At 37.3% G+C, this 26,524-nt stretch overlaps 1 protein-coding gene across 4 annotated transcripts; it reads left to right on the top strand.

Moving 5' to 3' along the window:
- Nucleotides 1-1,185: 1,185 nt before the first annotated feature.
- On the top strand, nucleotides 1,186-26,242 carry LOC100718393 (N-terminal Xaa-Pro-Lys N-methyltransferase 2). Of its 4 annotated transcripts, none has more exons than XR_010048853.1 (6): nucleotides 1,317-1,455; nucleotides 10,112-10,190; nucleotides 10,378-11,922; nucleotides 18,649-18,824; nucleotides 20,239-20,338; nucleotides 24,527-24,631. XR_010048853.1 is itself a non-coding variant. In XM_013151241.2 (6 exons), exons 3-6 carry the CDS (start codon nucleotides 11,823-11,825, stop codon nucleotides 25,757-25,759), a joined length of 798 nt encoding a protein of 265 aa, XP_013006695.1. In that variant the 5' UTR covers nucleotides 1,317-1,455; nucleotides 10,112-10,190; nucleotides 10,455-11,822; the 3' UTR covers nucleotides 25,760-26,242. The 4 variants fall into 4 exon arrangements, 3 of the variants coding, with proteins under 3 accessions (XP_003468739.1, XP_013006695.1, XP_013006694.1); XM_013151241.2 differs by lacking the exon at nucleotides 20,239-20,338 and adding an exon at nucleotides 25,488-26,242 and having other exon boundaries at nucleotides 10,455-11,922; nucleotides 24,527-24,776; XM_013151240.2 differs by lacking the exon at nucleotides 20,239-20,338 and adding an exon at nucleotides 25,488-26,242 and having other exon boundaries at nucleotides 24,527-24,776.
- Nucleotides 26,243-26,524: the final 282 nt, after the last annotated feature.

The raw sequence follows: 26,524 nt of genomic DNA, 5'->3' as shown, positions 1-26,524 counted from the left end.
GACAGTGAGTGTGTATACTATGGGGCTAAAAGTGTGTTGAGTTCATATGCATTTTCCTGTTAGAAACACTTGGAGAAGTCTATTGTATTGGTTTTTGCAGTAGTCAGAGTCCAGAGATGAGGTTCATGAGTTGGTCATCTGAGCTGGCTTACAAGAGGTATTTACAAAGATATTATGGCCATAGATAGGAAAATGACAAGGAATGTGCTCATAACAGGCTGGCATATCATTACCCCCAGGCCTCCAGCAGTAAAATTAAGGAGAAAGAATCAGAACCTAAAGAGAATATTTGCTTGAGAAGGCCTTAGGAGCTACAACTTTTTGTTACAGGCATCAGCAGCCCAGGGTGTTTGCACTGGCCAGGTGCAGGGGAGTAGAAACCTGCCTTTCCTGATTGTCAGTTCTTTTGTGGGCACTATTCACTGGGTACAGCTGAGGGTGATGGAGTCCACTGATAACGTCAATGTAGATCAGCCCTCTGGGGCATATAATGAAATGGAAGTAGTGCAGAATAGATCTGGAGACATGACTAGAAGATACTACAGAAAACAAATGTGCTTAGGAGGAAAATTCTAACCACAATAGGCAGGGAGGGAAAGAGAGGCTTACAAGAATAGATGTTGTTTAGAGCAGGCTATATGGAAGACTTTGCTGATAGAGAAGAATATTTGACATCAAAACTGACTTTCTAATAATTGCATCTCTTAAAGGCCTTTAAAAATAGGAAGCACATATCCATGGCTATGAAGCAATTTGGGAAAAACAGCCCTGATGAAAGGAATGCGAATGGCTAAGATGACTTTGAAGGGTCCTTGTAACTTGAGGATTCAGTGTTCCAGGAGGAGTGATGGAAATCAGGGAACAGGATCTCCTGCAAAATACTCACAACCCTTTGAAATGGAAATTAGGCTGTTCCAATTGAGGAATCAAATTAGGGCAAATATTCAGGGTGTTAGCAAGCCGTGCTCAAGCCTGTTTGAAGCCACCACTACATGAGGGAAGTGTGCTTTTTTTCCTGGATGAAGCAGGATCCCACTCAGTCTGTTTTCATCTTTACTTAGCACCTGCTGGCTTGGAGTGGTGTCACCCAAGCAATCAGACAGAGGATCTGCCAAGAGCCTGACCTCCCCAAGTCTGTTGCCCCTCCCCCCACACCCCATGACAGCCTGTCCTGATATAGATGGACAGAGGACTGGTTTAAAATGACAGTCTCAAGTTCTTTTAGGAAGAGAAGACTAATTCAAAGAAACAGCCAGACACACTTCCTTTCTTTGTAGGAAGAATTACTTGTCTCCTTTGCCATGGCCCACCTGGGAGCCCATTTTGCCTTTAGATCCCGCTGGCAGAAGACCGATGACGAGCTCTGTCGACATAGCATGTCCTTTATCCTGCACAGAGCCATAAGGAATGACTTCTTTCAGTGCTACCTCTACCTGCTGGAAAAAATTCCCCTGGGTAAGTGAGGCAGAGCTACTGGACAAGGGACAGGAAATGACTACAGGGAGTGTGTGAGGTTGCGGGACACCTGGAAGAGGTGTTAGAAATGGATACTTTTCAGATGCAAAGAATCCACTGCCAACATATATGGGTCCAAGTACTTCAATGGCATTCTTTTGTGGCTAGTCAAAGATCAAGTCTGCCTGGTAAGGCAGGATTCTGTTTTGGGATGCCCATGCACCCTTATTTACTGTGATTTCCTTATATCAGGCTGATAGAAACTCATTTCTTGAGTTTTGAAGGATAGTTTTAATTTTTGCAAAAATGTGAGTAAATGAGATAACTGAAAGGTGGTGGTATTAATTAATAATATGTAAAGTACTAGTTAAGAAGAAAGACTAAGTAACAATGCATCAAACTGTGCTTGGTGTGTATGTGAGTGCATGTGTGTGTGTGTTTGCATGAGTGTGTGTTTCTATGTGTGTGTGTGATCATCTCTGTTCTTCCTGAGTCACAGAAGCCCTATAAGGATCAGTACATGTTTGACCTCTGTATATTAAGAATTTAGGGTAGTAGTCTTTCTTCATTTCTGTTATTTCCTCCTGTTTCCAGGGAATTAGACAACGTAGCAATAAATAAATAGCTTGTCTGCACTACTTTTCTGAGCTTCTGTGAGGGTAGTTACTTTAGGGTACTCTAAACATCACTGAAGAGGAAACGATTTAGGATTATAGACTGAAGTGCCACTCCTACCCCTGATTTATACTTTCTCTCCATGAAAGCAGAAACACTGTCTCAGCGCGGTCTGTTTTCTTAAGGTGTTCTGAAAGCTCCATTGTGCACTTGATACCACTCCAAATTTCCAGCTGTGGAAAGGGCTGCATAATTCTTTGTACTGCATTTGGGAAACTGGATATGAGCTTCTTATTAAAGGCTCATTTTGAAGTTTGAAGAGCTCTTTAATTCTCGATATATACATCTTTGATTTTGATCTTTATATAGCTTCCTTATAAAAGGTTTTTATCATTTATAACTTAACTTAATCCGTATAGCCACACTATGAGTTAGACAGTATAAATATCACTACTTCCTACTTATCTTTTCCTGCCTCTTCTCTCCAAATTTATTTTTCAGATGAAGGAAAGGAAATTGAAAGATCATGCTAACTAGTCCGGGGCTCTTTCTGGTAGAGAATACTGCCCACAAGTCATTCTTCTTGGACATATTATGCTACATTTCACCTATATTCAAGCAGAAAAATTACATGAGTTCATTTGGGAGGTGATGATGACCTGGAGACTTCATACTTGGCAGAACCATTGCTTTTCTGGAGATACTCTTCAAGGTGTTTCTCAAATAGGGCAATTTGTTAGCTGTAGCTGCTTTACTCTGAAGAGAGCTGTCAGTCATAGCAACAAAGAACAGACTCACTAGTAGGTGGATGACATCTAAACTTTAAAAGTAATTACTGGAAAGAAAAATAATACATCTCTCAAGGCAGCTGATGATAAATTAAGTTTATAAGAATCTCTTCTAAAATCAGACAACATTACCTTGGGACAAATAAACTATAGTTTGCATATGGCCACAATCCTTTTGCCCACTCATAACCTACTCCCTTTGTTTGTGAGTGTGCTGATAGCTTGTCAGTTATTTCCAGCCTTTTAGAAAACACTGAGCCTGGGCATTACTTTTCCCAGAGAGTCACTAAGTTGGCCCTAGCCACAATACCTCTTTGGTGATAGAAGCTGAAGTTGGTGTGTACTAGGCTGTGCTTCAATAACAAATTAACTTGGAAATGTCAATGACTAAACACAAACATTTGCTTTTGCTACATCATTTTCAACATGCATCATTGTAGCAGTGGAGCCTTTACTCTCCATAGCCACGTAGCAATCCAGGATGATACCTTCTTCATCAGCTAGAATGTCACTAGTTGTCAAGAAGAAATATAAGCTAAAGGGCTATATGCTAGCTCTAAACCCTAGGGCCACAAAAGACATGCATCTCTTTAGAGTTCACTGTCCAGGCCCATAAAATTCTGAGCAATGTGAAGGGAACACCTGTTATCTGATCATTAACTGTTTCTTCCACAAGGCAAAACCACTACTTTTTAGAAACAGACACTTCTATGTGATCAGTTCAGTCCTATTCAACTCAAGAGAAATTTATAGAATTCTTATTATGCAAAACTACGTATTGGACAAGATTCAAACATTAATAAGACATAGTCTCTGTTCTGCAAAGTTTTATTATCTGGCAGTGGAAAGAAAATCTATAAATAATTTTCTATCCTCAAATGCTTTAAATTAATGGTACAAAGAAGGCAAGTTGTTATTTCTGTAAAGAGACTTTCTGCAGTTTTCTTATCATTGCAGAAGTTTAATCAGCATGTAAGTCTAAAGGGTGACATATCTGATTAGAAAGGTTTCCCAACATGATTAACTCACTTAAATATGGGTTTTTGTCCCAGGAGATTATAACTTGTACTTGTTATACTGCATGTCTAATCTCCCCTATTGGATTCTAGTTTCTGTGAGTTAAGAGATTCATCTATTTTTTTTTCATTCTAAGCTATATATTTAGCTTTTACCATGGCTCTTGACACCTAGAAAAAACTCAGTAAATATCTACTAAGTGGATTAAATATACTCTTACTAATCATTAATTGTAGGTCACTAAAGTATTGAATTTATATGATCCATTGCTACTACTATGGGAGAAACTTCTCAGAATCATTTCCTTCAAAGCTCTTGCAGGGCTGTTTGAAGGGTTAAATGCAGTATATACGTGAAAGCAATCAATGTTCAACAGATATTAGTTACTTCCTTTCTTTTCTCATCTAGTCCTCTTTTAAAACCAACACATAGCATTTTCTAGAACAGACATTGCCCAAAATAATAAGCTTACTTCAGTATATGAGAATTTACAGGCTGCAGCAGATACTATGCTTTTCATATTGGAAATGAAACTCAGCCAGCAGTGATGCTTCTCTCCCCAGCTCTGGGGAGGTGTTTTGAAGTGGGCTTTCCCTACTCTTGATGATCTCAAGATCTCATAGAAATGAAAATAAAGCCCTTCTTTCAAAAAAGTTGGGGAACCCCTCCTGTACAGTCGGCACAGAGAGTTTGTTGTTTAGAGCAATTATGGAAAGAGCTATTGCTCACCAGCCTGTTTGATTTCTTCTTTCCTTCCTCCCTCCTTCCAGCAGCCTGTGCTGGGCAGCTGGTTTCCTGCCAGCATTCTATGTGGCGACATTCAGTCATGGAGAAACTTGCAGTAATATTCCTGGTCAATTTCAGGAATCCACAGAGCAGCACAGACATTCCAAAATCTCTAATGGAAGATTTAGTGATGCAGTTGAACATAATAGATCTTCAGGAAAGAAAAGAAAAAAAGGAACCAGCTTGTCACTGTTTTTAGTGTTTTGCATTTATTATCTGAGTCCATCTTCACAACATCTCTATTAGGATTATTATTTTTCCCATTTTATATTTGAGGAACTGGTGCACAAAACAGTTAAGTAACTTGCCACAGATTTTATGGTGGTGAGTGGCAGAGCAGGACCAGAACCTGGGCAGTTTTGCTCCAGTCTTTTTAACCACTATGTCATACCATACCTCTGTGTAAGTGGAAACTTGTTGGCAGCTATGTAAACTTACCATAATTTTTTATTTGACAGAAATAGAAAACATGGTGATGAGCACTGGCTATCTATTGGGATCAAGATTGGTAGGTCAGACAGTAGATTCATCCATCAAAGTATGCCACTCCTGTTCAGTTATAGGCTTGGAGCTAGCAAATTTTCCAAAGTGGCTGTTTTTGAACAAATAGGAAGCAGAATAAGCAAACAAGTGAGTGTAATTCTTCAGCTTGTATACCAGCGCTCAGAGGGACTGATGCATATCCTACCTAAAGATATTCGTGTACATTAATGCTCTATAGTGATAAAACTGTCCACATTTCTGAGTACACAGAGGTTGATAGTAATTGCTTCATTAAATAAGAGTTTATTACTTCTGGACATTTAAGACCAGTGCTTTACATCTGGATAGGCGTGCCTTGTGGCCTGAGTCAACACTTCTTTTCTACATAATGGTCAGTTACCAGGTCCCTCTGATCTCTTGTTACTCATTTATAAGATGAAGATTACAGCACTTGGCTTATGGAATCATCAGAACTAACTTGCAGGATTAAAAGAGGTAATGTGAGAGAACCAACCACAACACCTGTCAGGAAGTACTCAATAAATTTGGTACCCTTTTTTCATTCTTTCCATTTTAGCATAATCCATCTTTAAGGAGGAAAATCAGAATAATGGCTACTCCTTGTTTATCACAGTTGAAAGACAGAATTAATGAAAATCATTTTCTATGAAACACTTGGGTTTCCATAATGAAACTCATCATACAGCTACTGATATTTTTCAAACAATTTGTCCTTGTGATTGGAACTGTCCTGCCAAACAGCTTACTGTGATTTTTAATATCTTACTTTTTTTTTGGTACCAAACTCATAACCTCACGCTTGCCAGGCAGGTGCTTATGCCACTGAACTAAATCCCCAGCCCTGTCTTACACTTTTTAAACATGTATTAATGTTTATTATTACCTTTGCAATGTAAATTTCTCTTTAAAGAATGAAGGAAAACAATTTTCCTTTTTATTTAGCTGACATATTTTTAGGCACGGAGTATCAGGTGGGTAAGTTATGGGTTTGCGATTTAATTAGACCTAGATTCAAATCCCAGCATGCCACCCACTCGTTGCTTGACCTTGGAAATTTAGTTTAGCTTTTGCTGCCCTTGTTTCTTCTGTCAAATGTGTATATATTCGGTTATGTAGAAATAATTTGCTGTGCATTGCATATATACAAGCTTGGTCAATGATCACTCCTGTTTTATCACAATTATGAATGTATAGTAATTGTACAAAATAGTAGGAGTCATTATGACATTTTCACATGAACCTCTAACTTGCTCTGGCCATCTCCCATTATTCTCTCTTACTCACTCCTGCTTCCCCCTTCTGGGGTAGTTCTCCTTCATATCGTGCATCCTTTTGAGTCTGACTTATTTCATTTAACATAATGACCTCAGGTTCCATCCATTTTCCTCCAAATGATATGATTTTAGACTTCTTTATGACTAATAATCCATTGTTGAAATATACCCTATTTTCTTTATTCAACCATTGATGGGCGTCTAAGATGATTCCATAACTTAGGTATTGTGAATAATACTATATAAATAAGAGTGACAGGGAACTTTATATGATGAGGTGTGATCCAATAATATGGTGAATGTATAAATAAAAATGTATTGTGATAAATAATACATTACCATTAATCTCTCTCAAAATACTCTTCACTAACACATTTACTTTATGAATTCCCTTTTTTGTGTGTGAGTGTTTTTGAGAGTTGTGATTAAAAAAATACAGTGAGTACCCCTCCCAGTTGCATCCCAGCAGAAAGGCAGGCTGGTAAAATCAGCTTCCACTGCCTCCAGCTTCCACTGGATCTGGCACCGTGCAACTTCTGGCTCTTCCCCAATTGCAAGATCACCATGAAAGGGAAACTTTTTGAATCACCTAAATCCATCAAAACAGCTGTGAAGCATAACTAAAGACACAAAAGAGGACTTTAGAACTGTTCAGAAAGTGGCAAGAAACATGGGATAAGTTTGTTCAAAGCAAGGAACGGCATTTCAAGAGGAACTAATGGCAAAGTGTCTTTTGCTACAATCAGTTAAATTTTTTTCTAAAACACTGTACTTTTCACTCATACCTCGTATGTTAACTTTGATTTCTTTGAATATACACTCAAGAGTCGTGTAAGAGGATCATCTGGTAGTTCTATCTGTAGTTCTTTGAGGAACTTCCATACCATTTTCCATAGTGGTTACACTAATTTACGTTTGCCAACAGTGCACAAGGGTCCCTTTTAGCCCACATCCTCACCAGCACTTGTTAGTTTTTGCTGTTTTGGTAGTAGGCATTCTGCCCAAGGTAAACTGGAATCCTAATGCAGTTTTGATTTGCATTTCTCCGATGGCTAAAGATATTGAACATTTTTTCATATGATCATTGGCTATTTGTTCTTCTTTTGAAAATTGTCTGTTCTATTCATTTGTCCACATATTGATTGGATTATTTTCTTTTTGTGTTAAAGTTTTTGTGTTCCCTATGTATTCTGGATATTAATCCTGTCTGATGAATACTTGCTGAAAAGTTTCTCCCATTCTGTAGACAGTACCTTCATATCATTGTTTCTTTTGCCATGCATAAGCTTTTTAATTTGATGTGACCCTACTTGTCAGTTCTTGGGATTTTGGAGTTCTGTTGAGGAATATGTTGCCAACCTAACTCTAGAAGTACTTTTCTCTAGTAGTTTCAAGGATCTGGGTCTTATTTGATTTTTAAATTGATTTTTGTACATGGTAAGAGATAAAGATCTAGGTTTATTCTCCTACAAGTGGATGTGCTGTTTTTTTTTTTTTTCAGCACTGTTTGTTGATGAAGGTCTCTATCTTATTTTTAAAATATTATTTTGGTTCACTTAATAAGAAGAGAAGGTATTTCATAAAATGTAATGAAAATGTGATTTGTATGGCTTATATCAACTTTTCTGTGTAATTGTTCACTGTTTTGTGGAATCCACGTACTGTTTAAAGAACAAACATAGCATGTATTTAATGAGCATCCAAAGAAAGCTCACTGTAAGTTAGTTAAGTGTCATGGCAAAGTGCTAAGGTTACAGAAGCATGCAGTATAGTATAATCCTGCAGGGAGTTTAATATGGAAGAGACCTACAAAATAACAGTACAAAAATAGCATGAGAATACAGTAATAGAGTCTACTACTAAATTCTTCAAAGGTGCAAAGGAGGCATGGGGGATTTCTGAGTCTGATTCTAAAATGAAAAACTTCACCATGAAAAAACCTGTCTCCATTGTCTCTGCCTGATTTCTATTGTTTTAAAATGTTATAGTAGATTAAGGAGAGTGTTGAATAAGGAGCAGAGAATTAGGAAGATGCTCTGAAAGTGGGAGCGGTAGGATCTTGTGTGGATTCTTTGCTCTTTCAGACAAATAGATTGTCCCTCCTTGCCTTGGCTACATCATAAACACTGAAGCCTAAAAAGAAGTCAGAAAACATGGAACTAACTTTCACCTGAAAAGGCAGAAGCCCTGTATAACCTTCCAGATAGGTGGTGCATTAGTTTTTAGATAAGGAACAGAAGAAATTGAAAGCCCACAAGGAACAAAACATTCAGAGATCTGCCCTGAGAAATTCAAAGCTTGAGTAACAACAGCTTTCTGGTAGGCTGGCACACCCACACCTCTGGATTCCATAGGAAACATTGACAAAATGCCACATTTTCCTCCCCCTGATGAAAAAAGAGTGAAAGAGATTAGCAGTTTTTGAGCTTTTATTCTAAACCAAGTATCGCACTTACTAGACATGTTGGCATCATTTTATTTAATAATTTCAACAACTTTGTAAATAAACATCATCATTTGATAGGAGGAAACTGCTGATCACATTAGTTGTAAAGCTGGCAAGCAAGCACAAGATTATTTCCTTCCAAGATCATTCTGCCTATTGTCTCCCTCCTCCTTTCTCTGTGTTCCTCCCTCCTTCCCATCCTCCCTCCCTTTTCCCTTCCTTCCTTCCTTCCTTCCTTCCTTCCTTCGTTTCTTCTTTCCTTTCTTCCTGTCTGCCTGCCTTTCCATTTTTACCATTACCTATTTAATAGTTAAATTAGAAAATAATAATCTCCACATCTTTTTTGAAGGAACTTCCCTTCATAAATCTAATTGAGCATTTTTCCTTTATATAAAAGGGTTAAAGTAACCCAATATTCTGTGTCTCAAAAATGTTAAACTTAGCCTTTATCTTCTCTAAAGACTCAGGTTAAATGTTCAGTTGACAAAGAAGCTTGCTTCTGGAATAAAGATTAAACAGCTATATTTATTCATTAAGAAAGAAGAAAAAAAAGAGGAGATACTCTTCAGAGATGAGCACTTGTCAGAAATTTTCCATCTTATTGGCAAATTGAAAAATATTGCCTTGACTTTTAATGCTACCTCTGATGCTGGATCAATATCTCCTTTCAGCTCTATAGTATGATTTTGAGTTATTTTTAGTTTTCTCAAAAATTTAAGCTCAAAAGAGAGTAAAAATGATTCAATAGTACTTTATCTCAAGGTAAACTCAATTTTGCATCTTAGATTCAGAACTTGTGCAATAAAATTTTTTACCTACCTGCAAAAGACATGCTCAAAGGAGACTTTTGAAAAGTTTGCAATTTATCCAGAAGGTTCATAGCCAATGAAATTCCTTTTCTTTTTAAAAATAACCATAATAAGAACCATCCTTCACAGGAGTGATATTCTTTGAATTTTTCCCAAAGTGTTGGCTTCTGATGGATGCAGCACTTGCTATGTTATAATCTCCTTGAGACATGGATTGGCCTTCATATTTCTAGTTTCCTGAAGGTTGCATTGGTGCTTAATAAGTGAATATAGAAGAACTGATTGTTGCTCTACACCTTAGATATCCATCTTTCTTAGAAAGTTTGCAAAATAACTAACCTGTAAGTAAACTGATTCTTGTTTTAGGTATTCACCTTTTCTGGAAAGTTCACAAAATCTTTGTTTTTTCTCTTTCAGGACAAATGAGCTTGTACTCTATTGCTCTTTTTGTAACAAGCAAACAGTTGGAGGTCTTGGAATTCAGCTCATAATGCAGGTCATAAAATAAGTGCTATGTTATACCAAGAACTAACAGAGTGTCTAATTTCTGTCTTAGGCTACTTCAAGTTTCACAGAGCTGTTGCAATTGTATGAGAATGGTTCAATACATGTATTTCTGTAGTAAAAAGAAATAGGCTGGTGGCTAGCGACTGTCTTACCTGCGTCAACATGCTTCATTGCAGGAACTTTCAGGAAGGGAGTACCTGGGCGTAGCCATGATAGCTCATATCTTTGTTAGCAAAATATATCTGGCATTTAGGTGGAGATGAAAACTCAAGCCTGCAACCATGAAAGGCCACCTATCGAGATTGATTCCTACTGAGCTGGAAGTTCACTTGTGGTCTAAATGTTGCTGGCATCATGACCTGTTCTCATTTCGAGATCAAAGTTTGTGATAAACTGCACCAACCAGTTGATTTAAGCAGGTGATGATGAGTGTGGCTGCTTTGCTGCTTTGTTTGGAACATGCAGAGCATGGAGCTGTGGCTTTTCAGTGATACCAGAACAGCAAAGTGGGCAAACCCTGTAAGCTGTAATTTCCTAGCCTGATTTTAAAAAACTCAAAATTTGGAAAGGTCATGTTACTGTGTTAGTGATGCAGGACTTTTGTCAGCCTTGTTGAATTTATAAGCACTTTTTATGGTACCTGGTGTCTACACAACACCACTAAGTGCTACAGAGGGGGATTGATGTAGGTCATTGCTCCTACTCTGTTGGAATCTGAGGACCCTACTTTAGAAGTTGTATTTTCTCAGTCAGTAGCTAATTTGTGAAGATGATAAAACTTATATGTATTTATTAAAACTTTAAAAATATTTGTAGATTTAAAATACCACTCTATGTACAATAGTATGTATGTGGATATAACATATAATATTGATAATCTCCAAAAAATGACATATATGTGAAGAACAGTTTTTGCCATTTCAGGAAATTCATGATCAAGTTTCAAACAGATGGTTCTAGTTTCTTCAAAGTTGGAAAATACTGCTGTAACTCTATAGATGGGACATGTTCATAGTGATATGTGATGCTTATTGAATTTTTAACTTTTAGAATAAAAATTTGGTGCTATGTAATTGCTGTTTACTTCAGAGGCAAGTGGTACACCAGTTCAATGCCAAAACCTTTCAGTTATCTAAAGGAAAATGTTCTTAGTTAAAGTTAAATTGATTTTTCTTAGATTCCTGTCAATCAAAATATTGCATACTTTAGTTTGCTTCATCCCATGATTATGTTTTGAAATAATTGCATGTTTTGCTTAGAGCTTTTAACTCTCTTTTATTTTTGCCTATTGAGATGAAAACTGTATTTTCCTCAAAATATTACTAATGTCTTCTTATTTCTGGGCTTCTTTGTCTATTGTTTAGAATCTACTCTGTGCTATCTCTCATAAAATAAACTTGTTTCTCTAAAAGTATGATGAATAACTAACTGTTACTTGGGTTTTTAGTTGGATTTTTTGATAATTAAATCATCTTTTATTGTGTGTCTTCTCTTGATTTGAACCTTTACTGAGCTGGAATATAACTTCAAGATACCTCTGAAGAAGAAGTTCCGAGGACCAAAGTATTATTCTGGAGAAAAATATCTTCTTTAACAAATTATGCCAAGAAACTAATTATGCATGCACAGAAGAGTGAAGTATACACATCTTTTGATAAAAAAATGGATTGAAAATCTACGTATGAAAACAGAAATACTGAGTCTTCCAGAGTATAAAATAGGTAAATCTCTTAAAGATATAGGCATACACAAGAATTTTTGGAACAGAAGCCCAATTGCTGAAGAAATGACACCAAGAATAAAAAAGGGTTATCAAATTAAAAAGCTCCTGCACAGCAAACTAATGAAAAACAACCAGTGGAGTGAAGAAATAGCATACAGAAAGGGAAAATTATTTTTTCAACATATCTTCAGACTGAAGACTAGTATTTAAATATATAAAGAATTCAAAACTTAGCCCACTCAAAATAAAAAAAAATAATAGAAAGCAGGCAATTGAAATGAATAGATATTTCTTAGAAGACATTCAGTAAATACATAAAAAAATGTTTAATGTCTTTCCACTATAGAAATGGAAATCAAAACAACACTAAGATTCTGCTTACTCCAGAAAGAGTGACTTATCACCAAGAATTCAAAATAGCGAACACGGCATCTTTCCACATTGTTAGTGGAGACGTAAACTATTAAAACCACTGTACAAATCAGTATAGAAATTCCTCCAAACACCAAATAATGAATTCCATCTGACCTAGCTGTATATCTTTTGGATACCTTCTTGACAGAGTTAGGGACATCATATTACAATGATCACTGCATGCCCATCTAAATGGCAGTTAATACTTCTGTAATAGTTAATTTATAGAAGCAGCTTTTATGCCCATCAGCAGATGAATGGCTAAAGAATGAATCTATCTATCTATCTATCTATCTATCTATCTATCTATCTATCATCTATCTATCATCTACCCATTTATTTACCTATCTATCTATGACAAAGTACTGCTCTGCTATAAAAGAAACATAAATTTGAGTCATTTGTAGAAAATGGATCTTGAGACTATCATGCTAAATAAAATAAGTCAGACACAAAAGGATAAGTATTGTTTGTTTCTTTTATGTGAGAAACCTAAAATGTAAATAATTTAAAGACCAAAATAAAAGATGTTAGGCAAAAAGGGAGGTAGACATAGTGGGTGTCGAAAAGAGTTCTGAGGGGAGGCTTGCAGGGGAAGGAGCAGTAAAAACGATAAGACTTGCATATGTACCAATTATTAAAGAGAAAATGTAATTGTTACATATTGAAAACATATGCCAATTTCTAAAAGAGAAAATTCTGGAGAATGATTCCATGGTAGGTAAATATTCTTTGGCAGTAATTGGATATTAAATTTAGTGTCATAATAATCTTTCCTTGGGGTATTGACGGTAGTATGTTATTGTTTTCTAGTATTTCAGAGGAGACTTAAAATAAATGCCTGTTTTTTGTCCTTTGAACATAGGATTGCCAAAGAACATACAAGATGCTAAATAAATTCGAATGTAATCAACAAATAGTATTTTAGTAAGACTATGCTCCACATAGTGTGTAATAGTTTAGGAATATTATACTAATAAATTTTTCTTCATATCTCTAAAATTAACATCTGTGGCATCTGCATTTTTGTTTGCTAAATCTGTCAAACCTATTTGAAGGTAATTCCTTTTCCTTAAAAAACAATTTAAAGACTTATTCCTCACTCTTTCTGTTTTGAAACTACTTAAGATTTGCATAAAGATGGCTTTTTCAAAATCTGTTGTGGCTCAGCCCTTGAGGAATCTTACAATCGCTCTGAGACCAGGCCTACTCTTTCAGTATTTCTTTAGTAATTTTTTATTCCATTTTATTATTCTTCTGGAATCCTAATTAGCTTGATATTGGGCTTCCTGAATTAAGTCTTTATAGATCTCATCTTTTCACTTTCATTTTCCATGTCTACTCATTGTTTTATGTCTTAGAAATTTATTTATTTGGTATTCTATTCCAAAGTTTTGTGTAAATTTCTAAGAATGTTTTTGAATCTTCATGTCTTAATATCTTACCTTATATGTGTCAGTTCTTATGTCTCTTCAGGAATATATGGATTTTGAATTTTGTTTTTATTAAATTCTCCATCATTTCCTAAGTGATTTCTATATCTTTTAGGGTCAATTTGATTATTTATATCAATCTTTTCCTTTCAGGATGATATTTTATTTTTATGAGTCTGAAGATCACTGTTTAGTCACATTTAAGGATAAAGGACAAGGTAAATCACTGTAGGTAATGAATCCTGTTTCCTTTGTAATGTACATGTTCTCAAAGTAGAAAGGATGACAAGCAGCTGGGCATGTAGAATCTGGTAAGTGTGAGCATGTGAGGGATAGGGAGTCTCCTAGCTGCTAACCTAAGTAGAGTTCAAGGGTGCCAGTGCTAATGACTATTTCTTTTTTTTTTTTATTTTATTTAAGGAGAAAAAGAAAAAAAAACAGAGAAAGGGTACAAGTAATACAAAATTTTAAAAATTATCAGTAAGAAATCACTAGTTAATAGATTACATAGAATCTTAGAAACAGTTGTTCAAGTTACAAAATTAAAGCATATAAAGTGGACTTTCAAACAGTGAGACTGCAAACAGTTTTGTTCAGTGATCCAACAAAACTCAGTAATAAGGTTATTTATCTTATACACTCAAACATATATGCAGATATAACCTTTAGAGCACTTTCTTTTCTTTTCTTTTGTACAATGACAATTACATATTTTGGGTTTTATTACTCCCAGACTACTTTTTTTGAAGAGAGTAAAACCAAATGCGACATATCAGAACAGAGTTAGTCAAATCAAAAGGATGGACATAATAGATAATGTAAAAACAAAATACAAGGTGATCAACAATGGTTACAATAACACCTCTTGCTATCTTAAAAAGAATTGCCTATATCATCAGTTATAATAAAATTGAACAAAACAGTAAAGAATAAAACCAAAACATTGGAGACATTACAGGACTTTAAAAGAAGATAATAGTCAACCAGAATGGGCATCATAATGAATGTTCTTGTCTTCACAGTTGTTGCCTATACTTTCGAACTTGGTACTATCAAGCTAAGGAGAATAGGGGAAATCAGTCAAAACAAGATGGTGAGGGCAATACAGGGTTTCAAATCAAGTTAATAGGAAATCAAAGTAGGTTATTATAATGTATTCTGCTATTTTTTATTTATTTTCCCTTAATTAAAAAGATAAAAATAAAAAAATAAATAATTAAAAAAGGAGATTGAGATAAAAGAGGGCATAACAACAAAACAACACAGGTCAAAACATAATCATTTAAGCAAAATAGTGCTTCACCACAAGATATCCTGACATAAAAGTAGTTACCATAGCGTCTCTTTCCTTGAAATCTTTGAGTATAACTTCGTATACTGTAGCACCAAACATATCCAGACAATGTAAAACCACTCAAGAGAATGACACTATTACAGGGTATTTAGAGCCAACTAACAGAAAATGAACAATGGTTTCTGTATAATCTCCTTGTCTATAAAAGTTTTTGCTTATATTATCACATATAATAAAATCTAATAAAATACAACCTGTTAAGGCCAATGGAGACAGAAGAATAAAAGCTCGATGGGACTTCAAAACAAGATGATACTAAATTAGCACTAGCTATTATGATGTCTTGTTTTCTCCAAAATAGCTGTTCCTACCTTCCGATCTTCTCTGCCTCATTTCTGTTGAGCTCTTTTTCTGTCATTTGTTGTCAGTTTGTCTTCTTCATTTCTCTTTCTGCTCTATTCATTGTGGCCTCTCTGCCACTATTTCTGGAATCTTGGTATTTTCCTTTTTAGAATATCCTGCAGTATTCTCTGTAGAGTTGAATTGGTGGTTGCAAATTCCCCTAGTTCCTCTTTATCCTGGAAGCACCTTGTTTTTCCATCAATTTTCAGGGACAGTTGTGCAGGATATATCAATCTTGGCTGGAAGTTATTATCTTTCAAAGCTTGAATTATTTCCCCCCATGCTCTTCATGATTTGGTGGTTTGTGCTGAGAAGTCTGCAGTAATTCTGATGGGTGTTCCCTTGTGAGTGATCTGTTTCTTGTCTCTGATGACTTTTAGTATTCTGTTCTTATAATGGATTTCTGGAATTTTGATTATTATATGCCTGGGTGTAGCTCTGTTTGGATTGTAGGTGGCTGGGGTCCCGTAGGCCTCATATATCTGAGTATCTTTACTTTTTGCTAGATTAGGGAAATTCTCTTGGATTATTTCTGTGAATAGCTTTTGTAGTCCATTTGTTTGTGTCCCTACTTCTTCTATGTTCTTAATTCTTAAGTTAATAGATCCTCTTATCATCTTCTAGCCTTTGTATTATTGCTGTTTGTTTTCTTGTTATTTTTAAGAAGTTTTTCATTTCATGCTCCCACATTACAAATCTGTCCTCCAGTTCAGATAATCTATCCTTAGTTTCTTTCAAGCTGTTATGCCAGCTTTCAATAGAGTTTTTAGTTTCCTGGTAATTTCTTTGAACTTGCTTCATGTATTCTATGTTTTCTCTATTTTCTCCATCAAACAATTCTCCCCTTTTTTTCTGTTCTTCCATTCTACCACCTGTTTTTTCTTGGGCAGTGCTTAGCATTTCTCTAACTATTCTACTTATATCTTGCTTTAGGTCATTAATAACTTCATTTTTGAACTGGTCTATGAGGCTCTGGAGATATCGCTTTATGTCTGTTGGTGCTGTGTCTGATATTGCATGTTTCTCAGGATTGGGGGCCAAGGACCCTTTCTTGTTGCTCCTTCTTCCCATATTTTTTGTTCCTTCCATACAAGTGTGTATAGGAGTGCCAGTTTCTTTCTTTGTTGGTTACAGTTTGTTTGAATTGTGCCAGCTAGGTGTTCCTGCCCACTGCAGTGTACCTGAGAGACAGAGACCTGGGCAGCCTATGCTTGGCTCACCCATCCAGGTCAACCTACCAAAGGCTTCACTGCTAGGGTGCACCTCCGGGTGCTGGGACTTAGTTTGGGCTAGCCTACTGGATCTTAAGTCAGCGGCGACACCCAGGCCAGGCACTTCCCACCAATCCCACTTGAGAGGGGAATATGTGACTAAGGACCCTGCAACATCCTGTTCTGGCTAGTATGCCCAGTCCCAGTATGTTCTTTGGTGAAGCCTCCTACTCTATGGAAGGGTCCCCGATCTGCTCACTCACCGCAGGTCGATGCAGGGCTCCTGGCCAGTCCTGTTCTCAGCTCCATTCTCTGCTTTCCACTCTCTCCTTGAGGAGCTTTCGCACCTCTCTCTTTGCCATCAAGATTGGAATGCAGCAGCGGCTGCAGGAAATTCAAATTGCGGCTTCCAGTGGCACAGGCTCCAGCTTCCGCACTGAGACCTTATCTGTTCCTGTTATAGCACCGGGATTGTGTTTTCAATTGGTTTCTCTTAGTTTAGTTTGTTCCTGGGTTGGCAGGGTACATCTCCCCTTGCTTAGGACTTCTCGTTCCTCACCAGGAAAATTCCTCCTGGATTTTAAGTGGAGTATCTCAGAGAGCCTCCGTAGCTGCTGCTATCTATCCGCCATGTTCTCCCAGAAGTCCAAGGTCTCTGGCTTTCATCTGTTAGATCGTTGATACAGACATTCAGTTTTTGGAGGTTTGAGTCCACACTCAGTTGGCTCCAAGACAGACGGGCATGGCTGGGCCACAGTTCATGGCGGCTGCAAACAGCAAGCCGGAACCAGCAAAAGTGCTAATGACTATTTCTCCCTACAGAATTAATTCACTTACTTATTTTAGAGGGAGGGACATGTTTTTCCTCCTATGAGGTGAAGTCTTGGGTTCCAGAAAGGTGTGCCTGTCTCCTCATTTGGTTGTTCTGTAAACAATCTTTGGAATAACTTCTATCTTTGGTTTTCATTCCCATTCTTACAGTAGCCTCCTATTGGCTTTAAATCTGGAATTTGAATTCCTCTTGTAATTGTTCTGATCTGCAAATTATTTAACTTTATCTTTTTATTTTTCAGACATTTATTGAAGCCACGAATTAATCAGTGATTCCTTCTCCTTTTCTTCACTAGTACGGGGTTACTGTCCTACAGAGGTCCACTCTCAGGGAACTCTGGAGGAATGAAAGACAAATGGGTGTACTTGGGCTTGATCTTGAGTCAGAAATGCCTTCCTTGCATCTGCTTTTCATGATTTCCTCTTGAATGTCCTTTAATGAAATAAAGCACACTGAAATCCATACTCATTCACCACTCAAAAGCTGCAACTCATGTTTTTCTAAAAATAAATGTCTTAAAATAATACATCATATCTTTTGAAAAATAAAATGACAAACCGTGTGTGAATATACCTAGTACGTTGCCTAGAATGGACCATCTGATCTAAAAATATTATCTCTCTTTTCATTATTTTATTTTCAGATGATAAAGTTCAAGTGCATTTCTACCTTGTTGGCATAAAGATATATTGAGATAGAAGTGGTTTTAAAATAATGAAAATACCCTCCCATGCTTTGTGATGAGAGCCAAGAAATAATAAGAAAATTGTCATTAAGCATTTGGAATTCAGAGAAATTGAGAATTTTCTTTATTTTACTGTAGCAAACATCTTTCATTTTTAAAAAGACTACAGTAGTAAACTGTGGTTATTAAACTATAGATTTATTTAATTATGAAAATGCACTGTGATTTATATATGAGGCCAGTGAGGATCACAGGCCTTAAGAAATTTTCCCAGTGTTGTACAGCTCATAAGTCACAGAGCCAAAATTCAAGCCTGGATCTTCTGACTGCAAATGAGTACCCTTTCTTTTACAGCACAAATTTAAGATTTTTAAGAAGAAATTGAACATGTGATAAAATAGAGCTTATTGTATATATGAACATTAATAACTATGAATAATATTTCATTTGCAGTAAAATTGTATGCTTTAACAAGCCAAGTCATCAATGGTGAGATGCAGTTCTATGCCAGAGCAAAACTCTTTTACCAAGAAGTACCAGCCACAGAGGAAGGCATGATGGGAAATTTCATTGAACTATCCCACCCAGATATCCAGGCCTCGCGGGAATTTCTTAGGAAATTTGTTGGGGTGAGTTATCCAAGTGCAATTTGATGAGAGGGCAAAGTCCCTGGGAATATTGAGCTCACATAACTTTGTGTTGCTACTTAAGTTAGGATAAAGCTGTATGGCTCAGCTCAGGGGTCAGCCCAAAATCCTGTTTTAAGATACTCAGAAGAGCCAGATCTCATCAAACCCCTGGTTTATCACATTTGGCCTTTCACCCTCCCTACACCAGCTAATCTTACACACTGCAGGGGAAGGTGAATTAACAGGACTGTTATTACTATTTGAGGAGTAAAGTGACCCTTCTTTCAGAATCTCAGAGATAAACAATTGATAACCAGATGACTGATAAGAAATCATGATTTGAGATTTGGAGTTGACTTACTAGTCCCCACAATAAGAATTTGATATAGTGAAAAAATGCATGCTTATGTTCAGTTTAAGGATGACAGTATCTTTTGTGCTCTTTTACACATAGTTCAGATTTTTCTTTGGAGGAACATGAGTCCTTTATAATTTTGATTTTGAGTGAACCTCTACTTCCTTCCTTACAAGTCGCATGGAGACAGACAGTAGAATGTAGAGGCTAAAATCTTGCGTTAAAGTCATAACACTTCTTTCACTTACTGTGTAAGCAACTCTGGACTTGTTATCTAAATGCACGGAGCCTCAGTTTTCTCACCTGTGATTAGGGACCAACATTAGAACTTACCTATAACAGAGTGTGAGATTAAATAAGATAAAACAATGTGAAGCAGTTTCATGGGTGCACAAAATTAGCACCCAGGATATCTAATTTATTGCTACTATTACTAATAATGAGATGATGTATAATGTATTATTATTGTTATTGTTATTTTGTACTAGGAATTGAACCCATGATTTTTGCACTGAGCCATATTGTTTTCTATATTGAGATATGCTCTAGCTAAGTCACTAAGTTGCCTTGGATTCTTTCTGCCTCAGTCTCCCAGAATGCTAGTATTACAGGTTTGTGATACCACACCTGGCCTATTCATTATATGTTAAGGAATTTTACTTGGTTGTTAGAATAGACTTAACCCTACCAATAAAGTTGCTGCTGGTTTAAGAGAAGATAAAATTCTTAAATGACTCATCAGTCATTTATATGAAGCTTGGGGCCTATTTTGTTCTGATAATGGGAAAGTTTTGGAGTTAGGATATCCCTCCACTCAAAGGGATAGTATGAAGACTAGCCCTTGTGTTAAGGTGAGGTTTGCTTCATGCCCAACCTCCTTGGTGCGTGCAGGGCCTGGGTCCCAGGTCTGGCAGTAGAGAAATCATAAACAAGATAGAATGTCCACTGGGACAAAGTGTCTGTGTGGACATCAGCTGCTGCCATAAAGCACTGGGGAGTCTAGGGATGGTGACCACGGATGTTTACCAGTTGGGGTGATCTGGGGTGTTTCTAAACCAGTGCTGCTGATTTTCTGGAATGCTCATCCCAACGTGACCAGTCACTCTGCTAAGAAGCTTAGAAGCCCTGTCTCATTTATTCTTCACAGCAGTTCTTAAAAGTAAGTACTGTTATTAGCCCTGTTTTTATAGTCATGGAAACTGGGGCTTAAAGAGGTTAAATTAGTTGTCAAGGTTATGTACTGGTAAGAGACAGAACCAAAGCTTATGACCAGCCAGCTCTGCCTAATGTCAAACTCCCTGCTCTTAACCACGACATATTTTTTCCATTTGCCTCATGAAGCAGAAAAGTACCTGTTTTTTTTTTTTTTTTTTTTTTTTTTGACTATAGACCTCAACTCTCCTCCAATCTGGCCCAAGCAATCCCTCCTGCTTGCCTCATGGTGAGGCTGACTTTGATCCCAGAGCATTTCAGAAGCTTAGTTAGTAATCCAGCCGTCTTGTCACTCCACGTGGAATGCCAAGCTGACCACAGGGAAGCTGGTCAGACGGAGCCCAGGAGCGTGGCCACGGACCTGGGAAAGGAAGTCTGTGCTTGCATATTTATGTTGGAAAAGAGGCAGCTGCTCCTTTCAAACAAATTTAAGGAGTGACTCTCAGCAGACAAGGCTGATTGTACAGCCGTGACCTCTAACTAAGTATAAACATGGTTTTTTAAAGGAATGATATTTTAGTATGTTGACCTTAATGATCTGCTAAATTCGTATCTGGGTCAAGAAATAAAAAGTTAGGGAATATGAGCATCGACATGATTTATTCTCAGGACAACTTAGAAGAGGAAGATTGTTTAATTTAAAATTTTGCTTTCCTTTTGACATTTGCTGACATGGAACAGTGGGAAAATTGTTTAATCTAGTTGCAAATGTATTTACTTTAGCAAATAAATAAATAGCATAATATCAATGGCATAGCTAATAACTTTCCTAGCTTTTTTTTTTTTTTTTTTTTTTTTTTTGGTGCCTGGGATCAAACTCATGACCTCGTGTTTGCCAAGCAGGCACTTACGGCTCTGAGCTAAACCCCCAGCCAACTTTCCTAGCTTTCAAGTGGGGAAAAGAAGCAATTCATAAAATATAATCACTTGTTTGCATTCAATTTTTGACATTTCTGAGGGATCGGATGACTAAAACATCTGAATCTAACGTGTTATATTTCATGACTTTTATACAGTGCCATCAAGTTCTGTCATTTTAGTTTTTAATTCCATTAAAATACTACTCTGAAACAAAATACTTACATAGAATCACTAAAATAATTACATGCATCCATAAATATTAAAATAATGCAATACACGAAAATGGAACATATTGTTTTGAAATCACACCTTGTGTATAGTTCTGGTCACATCAGTACAAGAGCAACAGATGTCAACACAAACATAGCTTCTGCAGCTGCGGTACCCAAGAGGTGAGCAATGCAGTCCCTGAGGTCAGTCTTCCAGTGTCCCTTCTCAGAGGAGCAGCTTGTGAAAGAGACAAAAGAAATGCAGTGGTGCCAAAACATAGGAGGCCGTGCCTGCCACATTAAAGGAAATGGCATGAGGAGAACCGGCCAGTAGTGGGGACAGACTGGAGGCCGCAGCATTTGAGTGAAAGTGTTTTCCTTTTTTGTTGATTGTAAATAGCAGTACTTTCAAGAATAACTATAGTTGAATATTATACATTATTGGTGAAAAATATTATTTAGAGGGCAAAAACCTTCAAGGATGTTGTACTTCAAACATTTCATCTTTCCAGGCCCCAAGTTTCTTTGGAAAAGCAGGAGAATGAAACACCAGTGATTTAAAAGCTGTAGAATTTTTCTGAGGTTCATTAAGAGCTCCTTGGAGAAGGATGAGAAGGCTCAGTGGGCAAATCCCGGCCTCACTGTAACCAGAGCAGCTTCATGTTTATGTATTCTGTGAAAACAGAAGAGCTCAACCTTCACAGTCTTGAAATCCTCTAGCCTAGATCTCTTAGGTCTCCTTGTTTTATTCCATGGTTCTACTTCTAAAACCACCTGCTGTACTAATGAGAACAACATGGTCAATATGGACTTTTGGAGCCAAGTAATTGCATGAAAAATTAATCATGAGAATCTTTTATAGAACATATAAATTTCTAACAAAGTCACTTCTCGTGGTCTCAAGTAATTTCTCTATTCTTTCCCTCATCTTATATTATGATTTCACTTAAAACATACTGATTTTTCAGTACTGTGCTTACAACCTATACTCTGATTTAGGCCCTTTTCTGAATTAGTTTAAATTGTGATATTTGAATGAAGGAAGCAGTATAGTATAAGTAGAAATGATGAAACGTATGGCAGTATACTACTGCTCCCCTTCCTTTACTTAGGCAGACATCACTAATCAATCAATCATAGATCCCTTTCCTTATGAGTAAAAATAAGTCAGACACACAAGCACAAATACCATATGGTATTTGTCATTTGAGTAAGGTAAGGTACAAACAAAGAACTTAATAAAGGATAGACAAAAGGAAATAAGGGAACAGATCTCTAGCAAATAGGGAGTGGTCTAGGAGACTGAGGGAAATGGGAGGGGAAGAGGAGGTGAGAAGAATTAAGATATGTTACATACAGGAACCTAATAACCTCAATGAATGTAAATACTACGTGGCATAAAAATGAGGTAAGAATAATAATAACAAGAATGAAAATGGGGAAAGGAGATTTAGAGGCAGAAAGAGAAGTGAGTAGGAAGGGGAAGGGGGTTAAAAAATGAACAAACTGTATCATGTTCACATTCTTATTCCCCAAAAGTAACCTTCAGGCACTACAGATGCACCAATAATAAAAAATAAAATTTTAAAGCAGATTTCTTTTTCATATAGCATTGGACAGTATCAAGGGAATCATTGTTGTCACTTGAGGTGACATTCCTCATGACCAGCTGACTATGAATGCAGTCAATTTCTGTCTAAATTGTAGTTATGCTATTAACTATGCAACATTGCAGTCCAAGTTTTCTCATTTCCAAAGTGGCAACGGTAATCATCCTTGTGTATTTTTTTAAAAAAGTTATGATAATTACTGTAGCTGTAAAGATCTTGTTACACATAAACACTCACTTGTAGTTACTTTTCTGTTTGAAAAGAAGCTGCTGTCCTCTCACTGTTTTCTTCATTGAACCTTCCTAGCAGAAAGAAAGCCTTTTGGATAGACCTGAAGGCAGATTTTTGGATGTTTCGCTCTGCTCATCTTAACTTTGATGCTTAGCCAATTATTTCAATTCTTAGTTCCTGAGAAATCAAGAGTAGGATTTCTCATTAAGATCTTGATTTGTAACCTAAGGTATCTCATTACTGTAATTTCTACCACGAAACCTATTCAGCAGTCAACCCAGTTATGACCAAATAATTTAGACCAGCTGAATCTCCATAACGCAGAAAGTTTTTTTTTTTAACTGGGTAGAAGTGAGTTTGAAAAAGTTTGCATTGGCTAATTTTTCACTACCCTCACTTCCTCTTCAATGTCTTACTCTCAGTTATTTAATGCACAGATTTACTTTAAAGACATTTCCAGTAAACATGTAGTTTCTGTACAAAGAGTCGAAAACTTTTGGCATTAAAGGAGACAAGGAGGTGGCTGGAATTAATCTTCGTTCATGTAGCATGCTGTGTGCTATAAGGGATAAATGTGAAGTTTACAATCCTGGCCAGAGAATGGAGCAATTAGAATCTTCAGCTAAGATCCCCAAATTTGCCATTTCACATAATAGGAGATAATTCAGAGTCCCAAAATCTAGTTTAAATAAATAAAACTTGTCATTCCAGTATGACTATTTCAATTTATAAAACTCAGGAAGTAATTTTAAATCTCAAAATGATTCTCACTTCTTGTCAGCCCCTTATTTTTTTTTAAACAGAATACAGTGGAGGTCTACCTAACTGTGGCCTTAACCCAAATTATAGTCATCAAAATCCTATCTTCATCGAACTACCAATGGCTCACTTATCCTACTTCTTGGAGAAAATCACCAAATGTTTAAACTTAAGATATTACTTTAAAAATAGTAGTTTGTAACTCTGTTAAAGCCCTATATTTGGGTAAAATGAAATAGAACTAGAAATATTTGGATAGTTGGGGGGAAAAGTAATTAAATGTTTTAGATCATGACTTTGGTAATGATGGTTATAAACATTTGTTCAAACTCATTGTATACTTAAAATGACACATTATGGTATACACAATTGATCCACATAAAGTCAATGGACAGAGGCTACCTGGGGTATCTGCCACTCAAGGTGAAGCTGTGTACCTGTGTCCCACAAGGTACCTTTCTGCAGGGCCCTGGAAGAGCAGGAACTGACTACGCCCTGGACTGTGGCTCTGGGATAGGAAGGGTCAGCAAGCACGTCTTGTTGCCAGTTTTTGACAGAGTGGAACTGGTTGATATGACGGAATCTTTCCTGCTTGAAGCTCAGAACTATCTTCAGGGCAAGGTGGACAAGGTAGAAAGCTACCACTGCTACGGCCTGCAGGAATTCACACCCCCGTTCGGGAGATACGACGTCATCTGGATTCAGTGGGTGTCGGGTCAGTCCTGCATGGTGTTGTCTGTGTCCTTCCCTGCCTCTCCACTATGGGGGACAACACTGGGGTGGATGAGGACATGGGGGAAATTAGCTTATCTGTGCGTAGAACAGGTAGCTATCCCTAGGTGCCATGTGAAATCCTACTAACTCTGGCCCCCAGATTTCTCCCCTAATACTCTATGGACAAGATTAACAATTAAATTCCATCCATAGGGATGGAGCAAGTGTCTTTGAACCAACTTAAATCCTTGAAGAAACATACTTAAACATTAAACAGCTGGATCCAGGAATGGCTAATCTCCATTTGTTGGCAGAGCTAGACATTTTTAGATTTCAATTCCCAGGAAAGAGACGGATGTGAATTTGATTGATGGTGGTGATGGTATTTTTGGTGGTGGTGGTGGTGGTGGTGGTGTGTGTGTGTGTGTGTGTGTGTGTGTGTGTATACCATGGAAGAATCATATTGGAACAGAGCTGTCCAAGAGACATAGAGGGACTCATGAGTCGGACAGTATCTCATGTCTGTAGAGGACATGAGATACTGTTTAAATTTCAAAAAAAACCCCTTACAACTAAAACAATTTAGGCTATGAAACAATGTGAGGCCGGGCAGCAACTAGGCAGGCTTCTGATTCTGAGCCCTGTGTTCTTTCCTACTTACTTCCCTCCCTCCTCTTCTTTCAACCTGTTTCTCATTTGACCCCACCTCTAGGACACTTAACTGATAAGGACCTGCTAGCATTTCTTTCCCGGTGCCGAGATGGCCTGAAAGAAAATGGCATCATCATACTGAAGGACAATGTGGCACGGGAAGGCTGTGTCTTTGACCTCTCTGACAGCAGTGTGACCCGGGACATGGACATCCTCAGGACTCTCTTTAGGAAGAGTGGGCTGTTGGTTCTGGGCCAGGAAAGACAGCAGGGCTTTCCAGAGCAGTGCATTCCTGTGTGGATGTTCGCACTGCAGCGTGACAGACTCTCCTGAGCAGCGGAGAGTGTGGACATCCAGATGGGGAAGTGGTGCTTCGGGACAGGATGCCTCCTGCAAGGTGCCTCTTGGAATGCAAGCAGGCATGGAGAGAAGGGAAGGGACTCAATGCACGTTGGGAAATGATTGGTAATGCATGTACAGGTTTTTGGTGATGACCTAATATACACGCGGATATACACATACTTGGAAGTGCACATCTGTAAAACTCTGGACTTTCTAAAAGACAGAGTGAAGCATCAGGAATAGTGCTGTAAGAAATCGCTTGTAGAATTAAAAAATGTTAAGGAAGGGAAGGGAATTGCATGGACGGGAAGGGGCATAGATTGGGTAATAGGAAGGTAGATATTATAGAAGTACATTATTGGCATGTACCAAAATGCTGAAAAGAAACCATTATATTGTTCAACTAACGTGCTAATAATAATAAACAAATAAATTCCTTGTATACACCTGAACTGTACAAATATGCAGACACAGCCTAAATTGTCTTATTTACTGGCACTTTGTGCTGTCCACTAGTTCAAGACAGATGGGGAAAAACTCGACTGCTTTGGTGCCCCATGTCAGCTTCCTTTCCCAGTGGTGCTATTGCTTCTCCTGGACAAGCAACTTTCCCCAATTAAGAATGCACGCATCCAGTGAGCTTCTGAAAATAAGCCTCGTAGTTTTGTCTTTAACCTTTCTCTAGGGGGAAGAGGTACACGCTTTCACTTTCTATTTTGGGTCCATTTTACTACCCAGTGATGCAATATGGATGTA

This window comes from Cavia porcellus, unplaced genomic scaffold (genome assembly GCF_034190915.1).
Source record: "Cavia porcellus strain 051 isolate PalLab524CR breed Dunkin Hartley unplaced genomic scaffold, mCavPor4.1 scaffold_7, whole genome shotgun sequence".
In the NCBI taxonomy this organism is placed as follows: domain Eukaryota; kingdom Metazoa; phylum Chordata; class Mammalia; order Rodentia; family Caviidae; genus Cavia; species Cavia porcellus.
The sequence above is the reverse complement of the archived record's forward strand: the minus strand, read 5'-3'. Positions and strand labels throughout refer to the sequence as shown.

Coding starts and splice junctions, on each gene's coding strand:
- LOC100718393 (XM_003468691.4), top strand. CDS start 1,302: ATGGCCCACCTGGGAGCCCATTTTGCCTTTAGATCCCGCTGGCAGAAG. Junction 18,825..24,526: donor TTCTTAGGAAATTTGTTGGG/GTGAGTTATCCA, acceptor ACCTTTCTGCAG/GGCCCTGGAAGAGCAGGAAC. Junction 24,777..25,487: donor CTGGATTCAGTGGGTGTCGG/GTCAGTCCTGCA, acceptor CCCCACCTCTAG/GACACTTAACTGATAAGGAC.